General features: G+C 64.3%; 4 protein-coding genes across 4 annotated transcripts; all 4 read left to right on the top strand.

Annotated features, from left to right (window-relative positions):
- Window positions 1-628: 628 nt before the first annotated feature.
- On the top strand, window positions 629-3,628 carry LSCM1_07975 (uncharacterized protein; the record flags this gene model as incomplete). Its single annotated transcript, XM_067325322.1, has 1 exon — window positions 629-3,628. One exon carries the CDS (start codon window positions 629-631, stop codon window positions 3,626-3,628), a length of 3,000 nt encoding a protein of 999 aa, XP_067181178.1.
- A 1,415-nt stretch (window positions 3,629-5,043) lies between these two features.
- LSCM1_07976 (uncharacterized protein) lies at window positions 5,044-7,206 on the top strand (the record flags this gene model as incomplete). The annotated part of the gene is made up of 1 exon (XM_067325323.1): window positions 5,044-7,206. The coding sequence occupies one exon, from the start codon at window positions 5,044-5,046 to the stop codon at window positions 7,204-7,206; it is 2,163 nt and encodes a 720-aa protein (XP_067181179.1).
- Window positions 7,207-10,219: 3,013 nt separating this feature from the next.
- LSCM1_07977 (uncharacterized protein) lies at window positions 10,220-13,987 on the top strand (the record flags this gene model as incomplete). The annotated part of the gene is made up of 1 exon (XM_067325324.1): window positions 10,220-13,987. One exon carries the CDS (start codon window positions 10,220-10,222, stop codon window positions 13,985-13,987), a length of 3,768 nt encoding a protein of 1,255 aa, XP_067181180.1.
- Window positions 13,988-15,488: 1,501 nt separating this feature from the next.
- LSCM1_07978 (uncharacterized protein) lies at window positions 15,489-16,226 on the top strand (the record flags this gene model as incomplete). Its single annotated transcript, XM_067325325.1, has 1 exon — window positions 15,489-16,226. One exon carries the CDS (start codon window positions 15,489-15,491, stop codon window positions 16,224-16,226), a length of 738 nt encoding a protein of 245 aa, XP_067181181.1.
- Window positions 16,227-16,605: the final 379 nt, after the last annotated feature.

Raw genomic sequence — 16,605 nt, forward strand, 5'->3', positions numbered from 1 at the left:
GGGAGGAAAGGGCCGCCGGCGGGGCCGGGACGGAGGCTCGCGAGGCATTGCTGAAAGCGTTCAAGTATGCATGCGCGCCAGTAGCGCCTTTCTCCCTCTCCTTTCACTCCCCTCGCCCTGCGTGCGCATCGAGCTCCCTTCACGCCCTTTCTCCCCGTTGCACTGTGCAGCGACGATGCAGTCCATCCCCCACTCCCTTCCCTCACTGCCCCCATCTCCGCACACCTCCGCGCCATGGCGCACGACGACTCCCTGACGGCGCGTATGCGCATATACACGCGCCAAAACACACCGCATGCCCACACAAACGCTTGGCGAAGTCACGCACATCCGCGTGCCGTCCACATTGGCCAACTCATCACTCCGCTGCTCCTGTGTCATCCTCATTTTTTTATTTGTAGGCCGCGCCGCTCTCTGCATCCCTGTGTCAGTGCACGCCGGCCGCCATTCTAGCGCACATCGTCTCCTCCACACACACACATACACACCTGTGCACCGTCTCTCTCTCTGTCAGTCTGCTGACCAAAGGGGCCGTTTCTTTCCTTCGTGTGGCTTCTTTGACCTCGACCGCACCCTCATCAGCGCTTTAGATCTTTCTCGCTCGAGGCCCCTCCCCCCCCCCACAGAGATGCGTGCATACGTAAGCTCCAAGAGCGAGCAAGAGGAGGTGCACACCCTCCACAACGGACCCTCTAACTCGTCGAAGGCCGCCGTGTCGGGTCCTCCAACGAACCTGTTAGCAAGTGCCGTAGCGGATGCCTTCGCGCTTGCCGTCTCCACCCTGCGTCGCCTCTACGCGCGGGTCTCGGGCATCACTTCGCCTTATGCGGCGGCGCACGAGCGTTTCGTTGAGTACCAGCGCACCCTCCCCGTGCGCACAGTCGTGCCGGAGCCACCGAACACGCTGCGCGATTACATTCGCCATCAGCTGTGTCGCATCGGCCGCATGTATTTCCTCTTCCTCTTTTTCTTCTTCACATGGCCACTCTGGCTCGCGCTGCATCTGCTGCTGAAGCTGCTCGATGTGCATCAGCGACGGATTTTGCTGGAGCGGCACCGCAACTGGCGACACTCGAGCGTGCCGCACATTCGCGCCAACGTGCACCAGCCTCCCGAAGAGTTCCCGCGGGAGGGTTGGCATCTGCGCTGCGAGGATGGCCGCCATGAGTGGTACTTCGGGGCGCCGCTGCTCGATGGGGAGCGGCATAATGAGCTCGGCTTGGCACAGCTGTGCGGCCTGCACACCGTCGCGGACTATCACGAGCTGCTTCGCCAGCGCGCCACGTCGGCCGATGGGAACGACGGCCAAGAGCAGGAGGGCAGCGGCGGCACCGGCGGCGGCAGTAGAGCAGCAGCAGTGGCCTCGGTGCGGCTGCCCGACGTCCTCCATGACAAGTGTACGAAGCGCGCCTTTGTGGAACGGTATCACATGGGCCTCATCCCCGCCTCGCCCCCGAAGCCGCGCACGACGTCGGAGGCGGCCATGGACGACGGCCTCCGCTTTCTGCTGAGGCTGCAGGACCCCTTCTCGGGCCATTGGCCGAACACCTACAGCGGCTGCCTCTTCCTCTTTGGCGGCTTCATCATCGCCAACTACATCGTGGCGGGAGGGGATACGCGGCGCATGTTCTCGATGCACTCCTGCCACCGCCACGTCAACGTGGCCTTCCGCGGCAGTCACGCGAAGCGGCGCAGCAGCTGCGGCGATTACCCGGAGCGCATCTTGGGTGTCTCTGCAGCCGAAAGCGCTGGCGAGGAGGGCTGTCGGTGCGGCGAGGCTACGCGCGCGGAGCTGATCCGCTACATGCGCAATTACCAGAGTGAAGATGGCGGGTGGGGACAGCACACGGAGGGCCACAGCACAATGATGGGAACGGTGCTGAACTACGTCAGCTGCCGCCTTCTGGGTGTGCCAGCGGACGATCCGCAGCTCTCGCGCGCGCGCAACTGGATCCTGGCCCGCGGCGGCGCGACTACGACGCCGATGTGGGGCCGCGTGTGGCTGTGCATCCTTGGCGTGTACAGCTGGGAGGGCGTGAGCCCTATCCCGCCAGAGATGATCCTGATGCCGGACTGGGTGCCCTTCTCGCTGGGCAGGATGTGGTGCCACAGTCGCGTCATCGCCATCCCGTTCTCGTACTTGTACGGCCTGCGCTGGTCGGCGACCGCATTTCCGTCGACGCTGTCGCTGCGCGAGGAGCTCTACACAGAGCCGTATGGCGATATCTCCTGGCGCAGCTTCCGCGGCATGTCGTGCGAGCTGGACGTGTACTCCCCGCCCTCACCGTTATTTCGCGCCTTCGCGGGCTTGCTGGACCTCTACGAGCGACACCCCATTCCGTTCCTGCGGCGATACGCGCTGGAGGTGAATTGGCGCCACATCGCCTATGATGACGAGAACACGCACTTCATCTGCCTTGGCCCCGTCAACAAGGCCCTCAACATGCTCGTCACGTGGCTTCGCGAGGGCGAGCACAGCGCCCGCTTCCAAGAGCACTGCCATCGAGTGCCGGACTACTTGTACATGCAAGACACCGGCATGGCGATAAGTGGCTACAACGGATCACAGCTGTGGGACACGTGCTTCTCGGTCCAGGCAATCTGTGCGTGCCGCCGGGAGATGATGTTCCCGGCGGAGATGGAGCTGGCTCACCACTACATCGATGTTGCGCAAGTGCAGGAGGACCCGATGGCGGCCGACTACTTCTATCGCCATCGCACCAAAGGCGCGTGGAACTTCTCCACGAGGTCTCAGGGGTGGCAGGTGTCGGACTGCACGGCGGAGGGGCTGCGGGTGCTGCTGCTCTTGCCGCAGTATGCATTCCCACAGCGGCGCATCTTCGACGCTGTGGATGAGCTGCTGTCGCTGCGCAACAGCGGCCTTGTTGGCGATGGCGGGTGGGCGTCGTATGAGCCGACGCGCGGCCCGGCGTATTGCGAGCTGCTCGATTGTGCGGAACTCTTCAAGGACGTCATGATCGACTACAGCTACGCCGAGTGCAGCAGCAGCTGCGTGCACACACTGTCACTTTTTCGAGAGCGCTACCCGCACTACCGCCGCCGCGACGTCGACCGCGCCATCAGCGAGGGCATCGCATGCGTGCTTGGCAAGCAGCAGCCAGACGGGGGCTTCTACGGCAGCTGGGGTGTCTGCTACACATATGCTGCGTGGCTCGTCGCTGATGCGCTTCAGGCGTCGAAGGAGCTCCCTGACATGGCCGTGCACCCGAACTGCGTGAAGCTCGTGAACTTTCTTCTCGCTCACCAAGGCACCGACGGCGGGTGGGGCGAAGACGTCAGCGCAGCCTCTCGGCGGATGTGGGTGGACAACCCAGACGGGAGCCAAGTGGTGAACACCGCGTGGGCTGTCATGGCCATCATCTGCGCCGCGGGCAAGGCCGCGCACACGGAGCCGGTGCGGCAGCGCCGCATCCGCGACGCGGTGGACCGTGGTGTGCAGCTCATCATGTCCCGCCAGCTTGCGAGCGGGGATTGGGCGCAAGAGCGTATCAGCGGGGTCTTCAACGGCAACAATCCGATCCACTACCCCGGCTACAAAAATTCAATGCCAGTGTGGGCGCTCGGCAAGTACAATAGGTGGAAGCGGGCGTATGTGGTGGCCGCGTAGAGAGGTTGATCGCTGGCGGCGAAATGTAGGTGCGTGCGTACATGTACATTCATGTGTAGGTGGTGTGTATGTGTGTGTGTGGTGGTGGTGGTGGTGGGAAGCCACACAGCCGCTTTCTCCCTTCTCTTATCTCCTGCCGTTGCTGAAGCACTTGTGATGATGGCACAGGGTGACGCATCGATGCGGAGGCGGCCTGCGTGATGTGTCGCGGCGAAGCCGCCTGCTCCAGTGGACACGTTCGCACCCTTCACATGATAGAAGAGGTATCAACACGACGCGAGAGCGCATCTGACCCGGCCCTCGCACTGCCTACTGGCGGCGTGGGGGAGCCTGGGAAGCCGACAGGTCGGGGGCGGGGGGAGGGAGCGGCAGAAGGCGGCGACTGACATCATCGTAGTGGCTGTGAGGCGACTTAGGATGCCGAGGCCGTGCTCGGATGGCGAAGTCTGTCCACGGCTGAAGCGCGCGCCTCTGCCGCTGCTTCTCACGACCCGATTCAGGACCTTTTTGTGAGAGGCCTGGCGTGACTGAGTGGGAGTGACAGCTCACGTGTGCCTGCTGGCTAACGGAAGAGGAAACGGGCGCGGTGGCGTAACGCATCGTTTCTCATGTTCGTATGAGCACACCGACACGATGACACCCCAATTCCACAGCCCCTCATCTCTGTTACCGTCATCGCTTCATTCGCCCCTCTCCCCATCCCCCGCTGGTGCACTCAGTGCGTACACGCACACGCTAAACCGCACGCTCGCGCTTTGACTCGGATGTCCATCGCGCCTCGCACTCCCCTCCGCGCACAAGCAATCGAGCAGCAGCACCGCTAACCCCATTCACCTGCGTCTCCTCCATTACTATATCGCCTCGCTCTCGTGGTGGCACCACCCGCGGCTCGACGCATCGCATTTCATTTCGCCTTCCCTCCCCCCTTTCCCCACATCCGCCCCCGGTCCCCCCGCCCCGCTCTGTCGGCATTCTTCAGCACGCAGGCACAGGCACGGACACATCAAAGACATATCTTGAATACTGAGCACACACTGTCGACCCGCCGTTGCCATTGCGCTTCACTCCCCCCTTCTCCTCCCCTCCACTGCCCTATTACGAAATCCTTCACTCGCTGCTTGTGCGATAGACACGCTCGCCTGTGGCCGCCCCAGCACGAACGTACGCACACGCGACGAGAGGGCGCGGCATCGGCAGGGACGCAGAGGTGATCCAAAGGCGGCACGGGAACATTTTTTCTTTTTCGTGTTGTGCTGTGTTGTGTTTGGCTGCGCACTCTCCACCGCGGAGTGAAAGCGAATCGCTCTTCCCCTCTCTCGGGCCCCCGTAGAGCCCTCAAACAAGCGCGGGCCATCGACGACGCTTCAGAGAGCGCCAGCGAACGCGAAGCACACATACACACAGAGAGCGAGAGAATGGGGTGCGCGGGCTCCAAGACGAAGGCAGGGCGAAGACGCGAGGGGTCCGCAGAGGCCCCCGGAGGGGTGGCGACTGTGGAGGCGGTGATTGCCCGCTCCTTCGAGCCAAGAGGTGATCGCGTGAATGAGTGGCTGACGAGCACCGTCAGGGCGAATACCGCTGAGAGGGATGAAGACATGGATCCCCAATCGCCGGGGCGAGCGTCCGACGCGACGGCTGAGGGGAAGCCGGCTCTCGGCGCCTCTACTACTGCTGCCGCTGCTGCTGCTACTGCTACTGACAGTGCGGCGGGTGAGCCAGCGCGCACGGTTCTGGAGGCGGCAGATACGGAGACAAAGCCGCAGCTCGGCGAAGATGCCCCAGAAGAGACCGATGGCGTCTCCAAGAGCGCCGGTGCGGTGACGCAGTCGTCAGCGAGCAGCACGCCGGCGTCCCCACAACCGCAGGTGGCCGAAAAGGACGACACCAGCGCTGGCAGCCTCATCCGCTTGGAGATGGATGGCAGCGAAACTGCGAAGGAGGCGGCGGCGGACGAGGTAGAGGTGGAGCTCTCCCCGCCGTACTCGTTGCCGCCAGCGGAGTCGGAGCAGCGGCCCGGCCCCGACCATGCACCCGCAACCGAACCCGCACCTTCTCCCTCGCTACCGGCAGTGGAGGTGGTGGTGTGCGACGCGAAGGCAACGCAGCTGGCCGCCGCCGAGAGCGTGCAGGTTTCAGAATCGAAGGGCGAGTTGCCACGCCCACCACCACCACAGGACATCCAGAGGCTTCGGCGCGTGCGGGCCTCGGTGTCCTCGAACACATCTGCTTCTTCTCGCCGCCCGATGACGGGGGAGGAGCGGCTCGCTGCCTCTACGGCCTCCGCGCCGCGCCGCCACTCGCGGAAGTCGAGCGTCGCAGATTCGTTCTCTGTTGGCGTGCAACCGGTACGGGAGCCGGCGCCGCGCCAGCACCGGGGCTCCGTTGCAGCTGCCGCTCCTCCTGCGCCGCGCGGCGGAAGAAGAGGCGGTCATCGCGATGCTGCGGCGGCGCTGCCGTCGACGAGCGCGTCGTCATTGATTTCGGTGACATCCGTTATTCAGGACGCCCTGGTGCCCGCTGGTACGCTATCGGAGCACGTGGTGGCACGCAGTCGTCGTGATGCCAGCGGCCGCGAGGCGGGCTCGCCGCAACTGGACATGAAGCCGTCGCGTTACCGTGAGAGCCTGGACGGCACAGGGGCACCGCACTCGCAGCAGCCCTTGCACCCCGCACCAACATGGTGGCGGCGCGGCTTCACCTCTCCCATTCCGTATCGCCAGGGCTACACGAACCCGGCCCCGGATGCTGGCCCCCTCACGTGCCGCCCACTAGCAACCTATTTGCCCCCGCCGACGGCGTACGTTATCGGGGCTGCCGGCAGTGCGCCGCCTCGACTCTTGTTGAACCCGTCAGCGTTTGCCGCTATCGAAGCGTCCACAGCGGAGCTCCTCGAGTCGCACACGCTGCGCCTGGCTGGCGCCCATGCCGGCGCAGCGGCGCTGACCGGTCACGACCGGGAAAGCGAGGCGTCAGCCTCCATATCGCGGCGCTCTGCGGCGCCATGGATGACAGCGCCACTCGCAGAGCGACTGCCGACATCGAAGGTGGGGTCGTCTGTGTACCAGGAGCCGCTGAAGATGCCTCCACCGCAGCTATACGGGCCTGCGTACGACCCCGCGGCGGCGCTACCGTCGCCCGCTGCTGACTCTTCGCACTCGCGCAGCAGCCAGCCACCAAGGCGCGCTGCCCCAGCAACTCAGGTGCAGCAGCAGCAGCAACGCTACCCCGCAGATCTCTCCTCGGGGCAGCCTTCCGAGTACCACACACCTAGTCAGTCGAGCGTGCGAGTGAGAGCCGCGGCCACTGGCAAAGGGAAAAACGGCGGCTTCGGCGCTGATCCCGCTGGCGTGGGCGGCATGCATGACGCGGAACAGGAGCTGGACGTGTACGAGCAGCAATACGGCAACGCGCAGGAGCCGCGCGAGGACAGCGTCGCCACCTACGAGCCGTCGACCACGGACGATGTGCCGACAAACGCGGCTGTGCTGCTGCCGGCGGGCCGCGATGGAGGCAGCTCACCGATGCTGCGATATCCTTGGCGCGGCGGCTCGAACACCAGCGAAGACGAGGGCGCTTAGCCCTCGCATCGGTATGAGCATTAGTAAGCGCTGACGCGTGTTCTCATGACTTGCGTCAGAGAGCGACGAGAACGCCGTTGGCGTTTACGCGCACCGGTGCCATGGGCACACACCACGAGCGCCATCAGTGGGTGCCAACAGGGGGAGGCGGCAGCGCGAGAACTGCCACCAGAATAGTCAACGGAGGCTGCGGTAGTGGCCGAGCCAGCGAAGGTGTGACTACCGTGGTCAGCGGCACCGGGAGCGCATCTCTGCTACCAGCCAAGACGACGGCGACGCTACCCGCTTCTGTGCTAGCGACGGATTCATGACTTGGTGGCCACGCAGGGAGTGCCAATGACAATAGAAGCCGCTGCTGTTAGAGGTGCGCACGGGGCCATTGCTGTTCTTCGACTTCGTGGCACGGACGCTCGGCGTCACATCCATTCATCTCGAAGAAGCGAGAAAAAGACCGAAGAGCACAGGCGAGTAGCTCATGAGCCGGAGCTCCAGCACGTCCCCTTCCCTCCCCCCTCCCCCCTTCTCTGTCTCTTTACGCTCCGCATAGGAATGAGGAAGGGTACGGTCGTTGCCGAGGGGGTGGTGGTGATGGTGGTGGGGGAAAAGGGCGGCGGGAGAGGATCGAGCGAGAGGGAGAGGCGGATAGGGGGGCGATCGGGGGTAGAGCCCCCTCGCCTCCGGGGCGCGCACAAGGTGGGCTTCGCAGGGCCCTCTGGCATCGTACAAACGGTCCGCATGGACTGCCCGGCATCGCGCCGGTCGCCCGCTCCCTTCCGGCCCCACTCCACCGGTTGCTTGCCTTTGCCGTTACCGCTGGGTTCCCCCCCACCTTTGCCCAATGTGTGTGCATCCATGCGTGCTCGCGCGGGCCCGGGACCTCTGTGCGCTTCCGGCGTCTTGGTCATCCCCGCCTGTGTGCCTCACCCATGCTTGCTCTTCTCGACCTGTCGATAGCACTGTATCTTATGCCGCGTGGCGCCTGCCAGCCACGCATGCGCCAAGTCTTCCTCTCTGCTTCCCCTCCCCCTCCCCTTTTCTTCGCGCGTCTTTGATTGCTTCAGGGGTGGACGTATGACGGGTCGATCTGCTGGTGACGGGAGCGCTCTGACGGGCCATGTAAGGATTGTGCTGCATCGGGGCACCTTCTCGGGAGCGTCTCTTGCTCTCCTGCGAGCATCTCCGCGTCTGATTGCCTCTCCGCCACGCGCGCACTCTCTCTCTCTCCTTACATGTCTTCATTCAGAAAGCGTATCGGGGCTCGCGATGTGTGAGTCCGTTGCCGTTATGTCTTCTCATGCGACTTCGCCTTCATGTGTCTCTCGCCTCCTCCCCCCTCTTGACACGCTGCGACAGCGACCTCGCGCGATTTCTATTCTGTTGGGAGGGGAGTGAGCGTGTCGGCTGCGCGCTGATGGCTTGACCGCTCGTGTAGGCTCCCCCCTCACGCGTACGGACGGCTGTGCGTTTGGCGCGTCCGCCACGTCCGCCACGCACTCTCTCTCGCCTCTTTTCGCATGTATTGCTCAGCTCGTTCCGTATGGATGCGGAGGCCCTCGTAGAAGGCACGCGCGGAGACACCGGCGTGAAGGGCTGACAGACCCCCCTCTGCGGTCACCCCTCCCCCTCTGCGCAGGCGCGGGGAGGAGGGTTGGAACGCGGGTGAAGGCGAGCCGGTCGCGGGGACGGGGGCGCAGACGATCCACGAGGGCGACAGAGGTATGTGGGGTGTTCAACGGGCGATCGCAAACGTGCCGCCCGGCCTCTCTGTTCCTCTTGCCTCATGCGCACGCTCTCTCATGCGCTCACCTCCCCGCTGCGTGCTGCGACTTCGCTGTCATGAGGCCGCCTATTCCGCCTTCCGTCTTCGCGCCGACACGGGGTGCGCGTGGACCTGCCTTGGCGCAGACGCGCCTGTGGGCTAGGTGTACTCCCTTTCGCTGCAGGGGCCGCCCCCGCCCCGTCCGCCGTCTCCAAGTCTGTAGCACTTCGTCTTCCCACTTTCTCTCCACCTTCCCAACGCCGCCGAACCCCGCGCACAATCGCCTCCGCACGAATTGCAGAGACACGTCGCACACACGCGCACACACACACGCACACTAACGCACACGAGTGCACATAGACGGCAAAAGAGCGACGAAAAGGAAATCAGCAGACGTAAGCGCCCCTCTCCGCACACACGCACACGCACACCTTCAGGCGCACGCATCTCTCTTCCTCTCCCTCGCCTCCGCCTGCGGCACCAACTGCGCACGCTCTGCACTCATTGCACTCTTCATCGTCCCTACCTCGACGCCGCCTCCGCTTCCCACATTCGGGTCATCGAAGTTGCCGCCAGGAGCGGAAAGACTGGAAGGGTTAGGGTTAGGCAAGGGACAGGACTGTGCACAGGGAGTGGGCGCGAGAGAGCGTGCGACGCGGCAGCGCCTGCGACTGGTTCGCCCTCACGCACAGAAGAGACGCACACCTGCACGAGGGAGAGGGGGGAGGGAGGGTGGGGTCGAGCGAGTGTGTGTGTGTGCGCCCATAAACTCTTTGCGTTGCACTCACCTCATCTCAACTGCTCTTCGGTGCCCGTGTCTCCGTGAGCATCGATAAGCACTAATACAGCTCCGTACGTAAGGACATTAACGCAAAGGCCACGCATCCTCACCGCGCATCTCTATCCTCGTCAGTGCTGCTGCTGCTGCTGCCGTTGCTACATTCCCCCAGGAGAGCCTCCTCACGCCTCACCGCCTCGTCGTCCCCTCGTCCCGCGGTGAGAGCGAGCGCCCTGCGCCTCCCCCTCCTCCTCCTCCTCTCTTCTCTTTCCCATTTTTTCTTTTTGCTGCAGCAAAGTTTAACAGGGGCGCCTACGCGAACGAGAAAGCGAGCGGACAAAAACAACCCTTGTCACCCTCCCCGCACCCGCTCCTCTCATTGCCGCAATTGGCGCCGCGGCTCTTGCCATCATCGCGGTCGTCACTGCCGCGTGCGTGTGGGCTCTTCAGCATTCGTATCTGCGACGTTGGGGAAAATGGGCGGCGTCTGCTCCCGTTCCAAAACGAAAAGCGTAAAGCGTGGCGAGGACGGTGCCACTGGTGCGGGTGCCAGTAACAATATCGCCAGCTCGCTCAAGGCACCGAATGCCGGTACCGCGTCGATCGCGAGCTTCAATTCGCGCCGCCCCGACGCTGACGTTAACGGTGGCGGCGTCCGGGCCAATGTGTCGCGGCCACGGTTCAGCGACAGCGCCTCCACCGGCACCAGCAGCAGTGGGACCCGGAGCAGTAACACCAACACTCTCCTGAATGGGAACGACACCTTCTTATCGATGGATTCGCCTTCGCGTGATAAGACGGCGAAGGCGGCGAGCGGCGTCGTCACCCCCACTAGCCCCGCCGCCGGCGCGGCCTCCGCGTGGCTGGGAAGTGGAGGGGCACGGCCAAGGCCCATGCAGGCGGGGCCAAGCTACGATACATACTTTCCCCCTAATCACGATGCAGGGATGAAGCTCGGAGCTGACAAGTACACCGGCGTTGGCGCGAGCCCCGCTTCACAGATCAACTCCTCTGGCCTGCAGAGCCTCGCCTCCTCGCCCTCCGAGAATACCGAGAGGGCCAGGCAGGGCGACCAAAGGCGGCGCCGCGGGACCGTGCCACCGCGGTCGAACCCAATCATCTTAACGGACGACGACACTTCGATGGTGGAGACAGCAAGCTCAGCCTTTGCCACACCGCGAGAGCTGCAGCGGACCTCAAGCAGCATCGCCGGCTTTCCTGACAGGTCCTCCATAGTGAGCGGCGGCAGCATGACGAGCCAGCGGCCGCACGGTTACAGCTACTACAACAGCAGCGCCGTAGGCGCTGAGTACTTCGCGATGCCCTCGTCTGCATCGCCCCCATTGAGCGCGACAGCGGCGCTGCTCACCCCTCCCACCGCCTCGACGAGCCCTAGCCAGAGGCGGCCAGCTCAGCAGCAGATACATCCTTTCTATCGCCGCCCATCCACCACCCGCACCCTCTCCGACGTGCTCGTGAGCCGGCAGATGCCGACGACGAGAAGCGCCGTCAGCGCAGGCACCCCACTGACTCGACAGAGCTCTATCGCAGGGTCGGATCGCTTCCAAACTTGTCGCAGCTACAACGAATTGAGCTCGTCAAGCATCGGCAACCTGCCTCTCGCCCCCTCACTAGGCGGCGTCGCGGATGTGGAGGCGCGCCTACTCTCTGACAGCTATTCGGCGAGCAACGTAGGCGGAGCCTCTGCCATGGGGCGCTCCTTCCACACGTGCCGCAGCGCTGACACGCCTATGACCGATGCGTTACGGCTTTCGCCCCCTGCGGCCGTGACCCAAGACTCTGCTTACCGGACCCCTCTCGCCCGAAGCCACAGCGGGGCGAGTGTCGCCGAGGCGCAGAACGCGTCGCTGCTGCAGGCACGCGCCACGTCACAGACCCCACGCGGCACCGGGGCTCTCTTGCGGGCACCGAATGCAAAGCAGTTGTACCGGAAGCATCCGGCAGGTCTCCTCTCCAGCTGCGGAGCCGCGCCCGCGTCGGAGGGCTTCTCGGTGCCGCCGAGCGCAAGCAACGTGTTTCTTGACCTGCCCTCCGCTCCTGCATCGGCTGCCGTGAGCACGAGCCGCCACAGCACCACCACCACCATCCCCTTCGCCACCGGCAGCCATGGCGCAGAAAAGAGAAGAGGTAGGGGAAAGGCACGCACGGCGGCCTCTGCAGCGTCGCACCACTGGCGCTCCTTCGGCGAGGCAGCGGCGCCATTGTCGGCGCGGTCCCTATCAAAGTCTTCGGACTTCAGCTCAGCGCCATCGTTGACAGACACACCGACGCCGACGAAGACGGGAGTGCCGACGGAGCGGCAGGTGAGTAACACGTCTGCTGCGGCTGGACCGATGGGCGCCAATCACGGCAGCAGCGACAGAAAAGCAACGTGGCGGAGGAAGCCGTACGCTGCGCGCGATGATTTCCCACCCGACCCGAATGTGCCGCCTCCGGCGACGCTCGCGATGGCGGCTGCCGCGACGATACCGCCGCTGCGAGTCGCTGAGAGCACCAGTGAGCGGACCCCTAACCAGGACATGAAGGCAGTCATTCTATCGCCAACCAAGAGTAAAGCGCACGATGACGACTCTGCAGCCGCGCCTGAGGGACGAGCGACGCAGGCGTACACTGAGCCTTCGCTGCCCTCTTCAGATGCTGTTGCTGCTGCGCATGGCGGCAGTGCGGCGATGCCAGCCACCTCGTCCTCTTCGAGCGAGCACTCTTTTTCGGTTGTCTTGTCGGGCCGGCGTGACTACGACGCGGCGGAGGCGTCACGCGGCTCGTTGGCAGTGCCTCCGCCGCCACAACGGCCGAGGAGACAGAGCGGCTCTCGAAGACTGCGACGCTCCTCCCTTGGTGCAGGCGGTGGGGCTCCGAGTGCGGGGCCGCGGAGGAACTCTGCCTCCCTGGGTAAAGCCGCGGGGCGCGAAGGGGATGCAGGCCGAGCTGTAGCTGCTACGCCGGCCGTGGGTGCCGGCGGTGGGGCTCGTGCCAGGGCGATGTCGGTGTCAGCGCCGGCACCGCTCATGACAAACCGAAGGCCTTGGGTGCCGAACGGTAGGAGGGTAGCGACCACCCCCTCCCGCCATGACCTAAAGCGCAGCGAGCCCATCACGAAGCGAGCTGTCAACGCAACCAGGACATCTGGTGAAGCCAGTCGTCGTTCGTCCCTGGACCGCCCCAGCTCAATGCTAAACAAGAGCAGGGGCCGCGCCCTCGCCTTCAAGACCTCAGGGCGCGCAGGGGCCAGTGCGCTGTCGGCCTCTGCGCCAACGGTTGCCGCTCCTCGTCACTCCCCTGGCAGCGTTAGTGGGCTCCGCCTCGAAGGAAAGAAGCGGCGGCAGCAGGCGCCGACGTCGAGCTCCGTCTCACTCTCGTCGGCTCCCGGTGCGCGCAAGCCAAGAGCGAAGCGAGCAGCAGGAGCAGCCGCAGCAGCAGCAGCGGGTGGCGGTGAACCGCTGGACACCGATAAGGAGGAGTCCGTCGTCGAGTACGCCCTCTTTAGTGGCGATGTAATGGAGGGTGAGGTGGCAGGGGCGGAGGCCGCGCGCAGTGCCGGTGACGACAGCGGCAGCGCTCTGCAGGAGGCACCAGCGGCCTCTGCTGCACTGCCGAAGCCACCGCGGCAGTGTGGGAGCGAGGCGGAGGACGCCGCTCAAACCCACCCTGCTGACTTCCGAGCCTTGACGGAGACCTCCATCGCCGCGACCAACACATCTTCGGAGGAGAGCGTCTTCCTGCCGCTGCACGCGGAGGCGCAGTTGGCGGCGCCGCTCAGCAGCTCCGCCACCGGGCTGCAGAGGGCTGGCGACAGCCATTCGCACCCTTGGATCTCGAGCGAAGGGGAAGGCGAGAGGGATGCGCCGGGCGCGGACAAGAGCTCTGAGGATGACCGCGCTGCGGTTGCCGCCGGCTTTGCGAGAGCCGTGGAGCACGAGGCGGTGCCCTCTAGCGATGGCGACGAGCGCGGTCCTGTCTCCGTCTCCACAACTTCTGGAGAGGAGACGGCGACAGCATCGAGTAGCGCTGAATGGAGCAATGCCAGATCACCGGCCGCGAAGTACGGGAGGACATCAGCGCCGGAGAAGGAGGACGCAGTACACACGGGGCTCGTTGCGAGCACTCGAGACCTCACGAGTGAGGTGGCTGAGGAGCGCGCAGCGCCAGATTTGCGCAGCCGATCGTCTTCATCCGCGTCCGGCCCGTACGCTTCAGAGGTGCAGATGGCAACACCTCGATGATGATGCGTCGCCCACCCTTCTCTGCACGACAGTGATGAGTGGCTGCTGCTTCGGCTGTGCACCTCGGGAGTGCGGCAGCGCGGTGACGTCGCGCGTGGAGAAGCACGCGTCTTCTTCGTCTACTCCCCCCGGACTGTGCGCGTGTGTGCAGATGTGTCTGCGCGTGTGTGTCCGCCTCCTCCCTCCCCTCCCCTCCCGGTCTTGCCTCTGTGGATGCGTCCGCCCGCTTGCCTCTCCGCTTTACCACCCACCAACTCATCCGTCCTTCCTCCCTCACACACTCGGTCGCTCGCTGGGGTGGGGTGGTGGTGGCGGCGTCTTCTGCTCCCCGATGCAGAAGCGGCGGGCGGCGCTGATGCTTCCCCGCGTGCGCGTCACTTTCCCCTCTCTTCCCGTCGCGCCTCTCCTGTCTCTCTCTGTCTGTATGATGCGTGCGTGTCTGTGTGTCTGTGTGTGTGTGTGCTACAGTGGCGTTGAGGGCATTGAGGTCGACCGTCTCTCGTGCCGTTGGTCTTTGCCCGCTCAAAGCGCGTCCCCTTTCCTGAGAGGCGCCCTCACCCCCTCTCCCGCTGGATGCGTTCATGGGCTCTGCCGAGCCGACATGGACAGGGGAGAGGAGCTCTTGGACCGCACCCCCACCAGCCGTTTTCCCTCGCACACAGGCACAGACTTATATATACCGGCATTTTCGCCACCATCACGGCCATGCTGCGGATGGCGACGATGACGGCGATGGTGCGCTACCCTTTTTGCTGTCTGTTCGCTTACCTTTTCGGTTTACCTCCCCTCCCCTCCCCCCTCCCCCCAATTCTGTCTGCCTCCACATTGGTGCTTCCGGATGACGGAGAGGGCGGAGGAAGCCCCTGTCCCTGCCGCCCGCTCACTCGCTCTGATTATCTGTCTGTCTGTCTAACTGTATATCGAGTGTGCACCCGGCTCTCCACGTGGATACGTCGAAACTGTTCACACAGAACAGAAAGCGACGTCGAATTCGTAAGAACTCTTCCGAAGTATGCGAACAGTATGGCACGTGCGCACCCACTGTGTGCGTGAACATCCTTCTCTCTCTCTGTGCCTGTGCCTGTGTGTGTGTGTGTATGTGCCCGTCTTGCCCCAGACTGGACGTATCACCTGCTTGCTGTGTACCCCTCCGCGTACTCGACCATCGCCTCCCCTTCACCTCACCCCTTTTTCCCCACGCCGCTGTCTCCGTGCCCATGCGCCCTCCCGGCTCTCCTCAGTGGTCTCTTCCTCCTCTCGGGCGTCAGCAGTGCTTGCGAAGAGGTGAGGCTGCAGCGTCTCCGATCCTCCTCCCCTCCCCCTCTCTCTCTCCGCGCAGACGCGTGCCCTTGTCTTGCCATCTTCCCTTTCTTTCCATCAGCACGCGCCACTAACGCGAGCACCAACGCCATCCGCGCATCTGCAGCGAGGGCGCAGTCTCGCGGGGCTGATCACACCTCCTGCCAGTTGGCTTGAGGCTCTCTTCTCACCAAACTGTAAAATGGGCGCGGGGGGCTCTAAGGCGTCTTCCTCATCGTCCGCAGGGCTGTCTACCGCGACCGCGGCTGGTGACCACGGCGACACGGCCCACCGGGGGAGGGGTGCCGTGGGGGATGCCAGCGACGCGGACCTCGGCGCCAAGCCGGACTCCTCGCTCAGCTCAGATGTCAGCACGCCCGAGGAGAACGCGGCGAAGCGCCGGGCCTACGCACATTTAACATCACCATACGCAAAGCGCCGGCCAGAAGCGTCGGCGAAGGGAAGGGGCGGTGGCGATGACGGCGATACTGTGGCAGGAGCGTCCTCTGCGGCTCAGACAAATCTCGTGGAGCAGATCTACAACGAGGACTTCGACACCATCGACCACATCCAGTCTCTGCGCCTGCCGCCGATCGTGGCCCAGCAGCTAAGGAGTGCGGTGCGGGCCGAGGCGGAGCGGCGCTGTGCCGAGGCGGAGAAGACGATGGCGCGCTGTCTGCAAGACAAAATGTGGACCTCGTGGAAGTGCCAGAAAGAGCGCGACGGGTACTACCGCTGTGTTCAAGACACGGAGCAGCGCCATTTGCGGCCCGATCCGGCGGATCTCGACATGGTCGACATGCTCACATCCTTTCGATGGAAGTACAATCTCGGCGTCTTCCACGGTGAAATGGTGGGGCGCAACAACATCATGAAGGAGATTTGGCGGGAACACTACCCAGATCGAGAACTGCCGCATCCGTGGGTGAAGGACGCGTAGTCCGGAGGAGGTGCACACGGGGCGGGCCCCCTCTCCCTCCCTCCGCACCCGCTACCGCCGTGGTGGTCCGGAAGAGAGGAAAGGGAAGCGCGCGCACACACACACACGCCGTCTCGGTCTCGCTCTCTCTCACATAAACGCACGGCCACACGCGCAGTGCAGACGCGCGTTCGCGTGTCGCTCCTCTTCACTGGCCGTTTTCAATTTCTGTACGTTGTCTCTGAGTGACCGGTAACGGTGACCGCCGGTGCGCACTCGAGATGCACAACCGCATGCACAGCTGAAACGTACGCGTAGTGTGTGCGTGTGTGTCGGTGGGCTATTCCGCGTTCTCATGCACTCTCCTCCGTGTCTGCTCTCCGTGCCCCAGTGTGCGGCA

Source organism: Leishmania martiniquensis, chromosome 6 (assembly GCF_017916325.1).
Source record: "Leishmania martiniquensis isolate LSCM1 chromosome 6, whole genome shotgun sequence".
Classification (NCBI taxonomy): Eukaryota; Euglenozoa; class Kinetoplastea; order Trypanosomatida; family Trypanosomatidae; genus Leishmania; species Leishmania martiniquensis.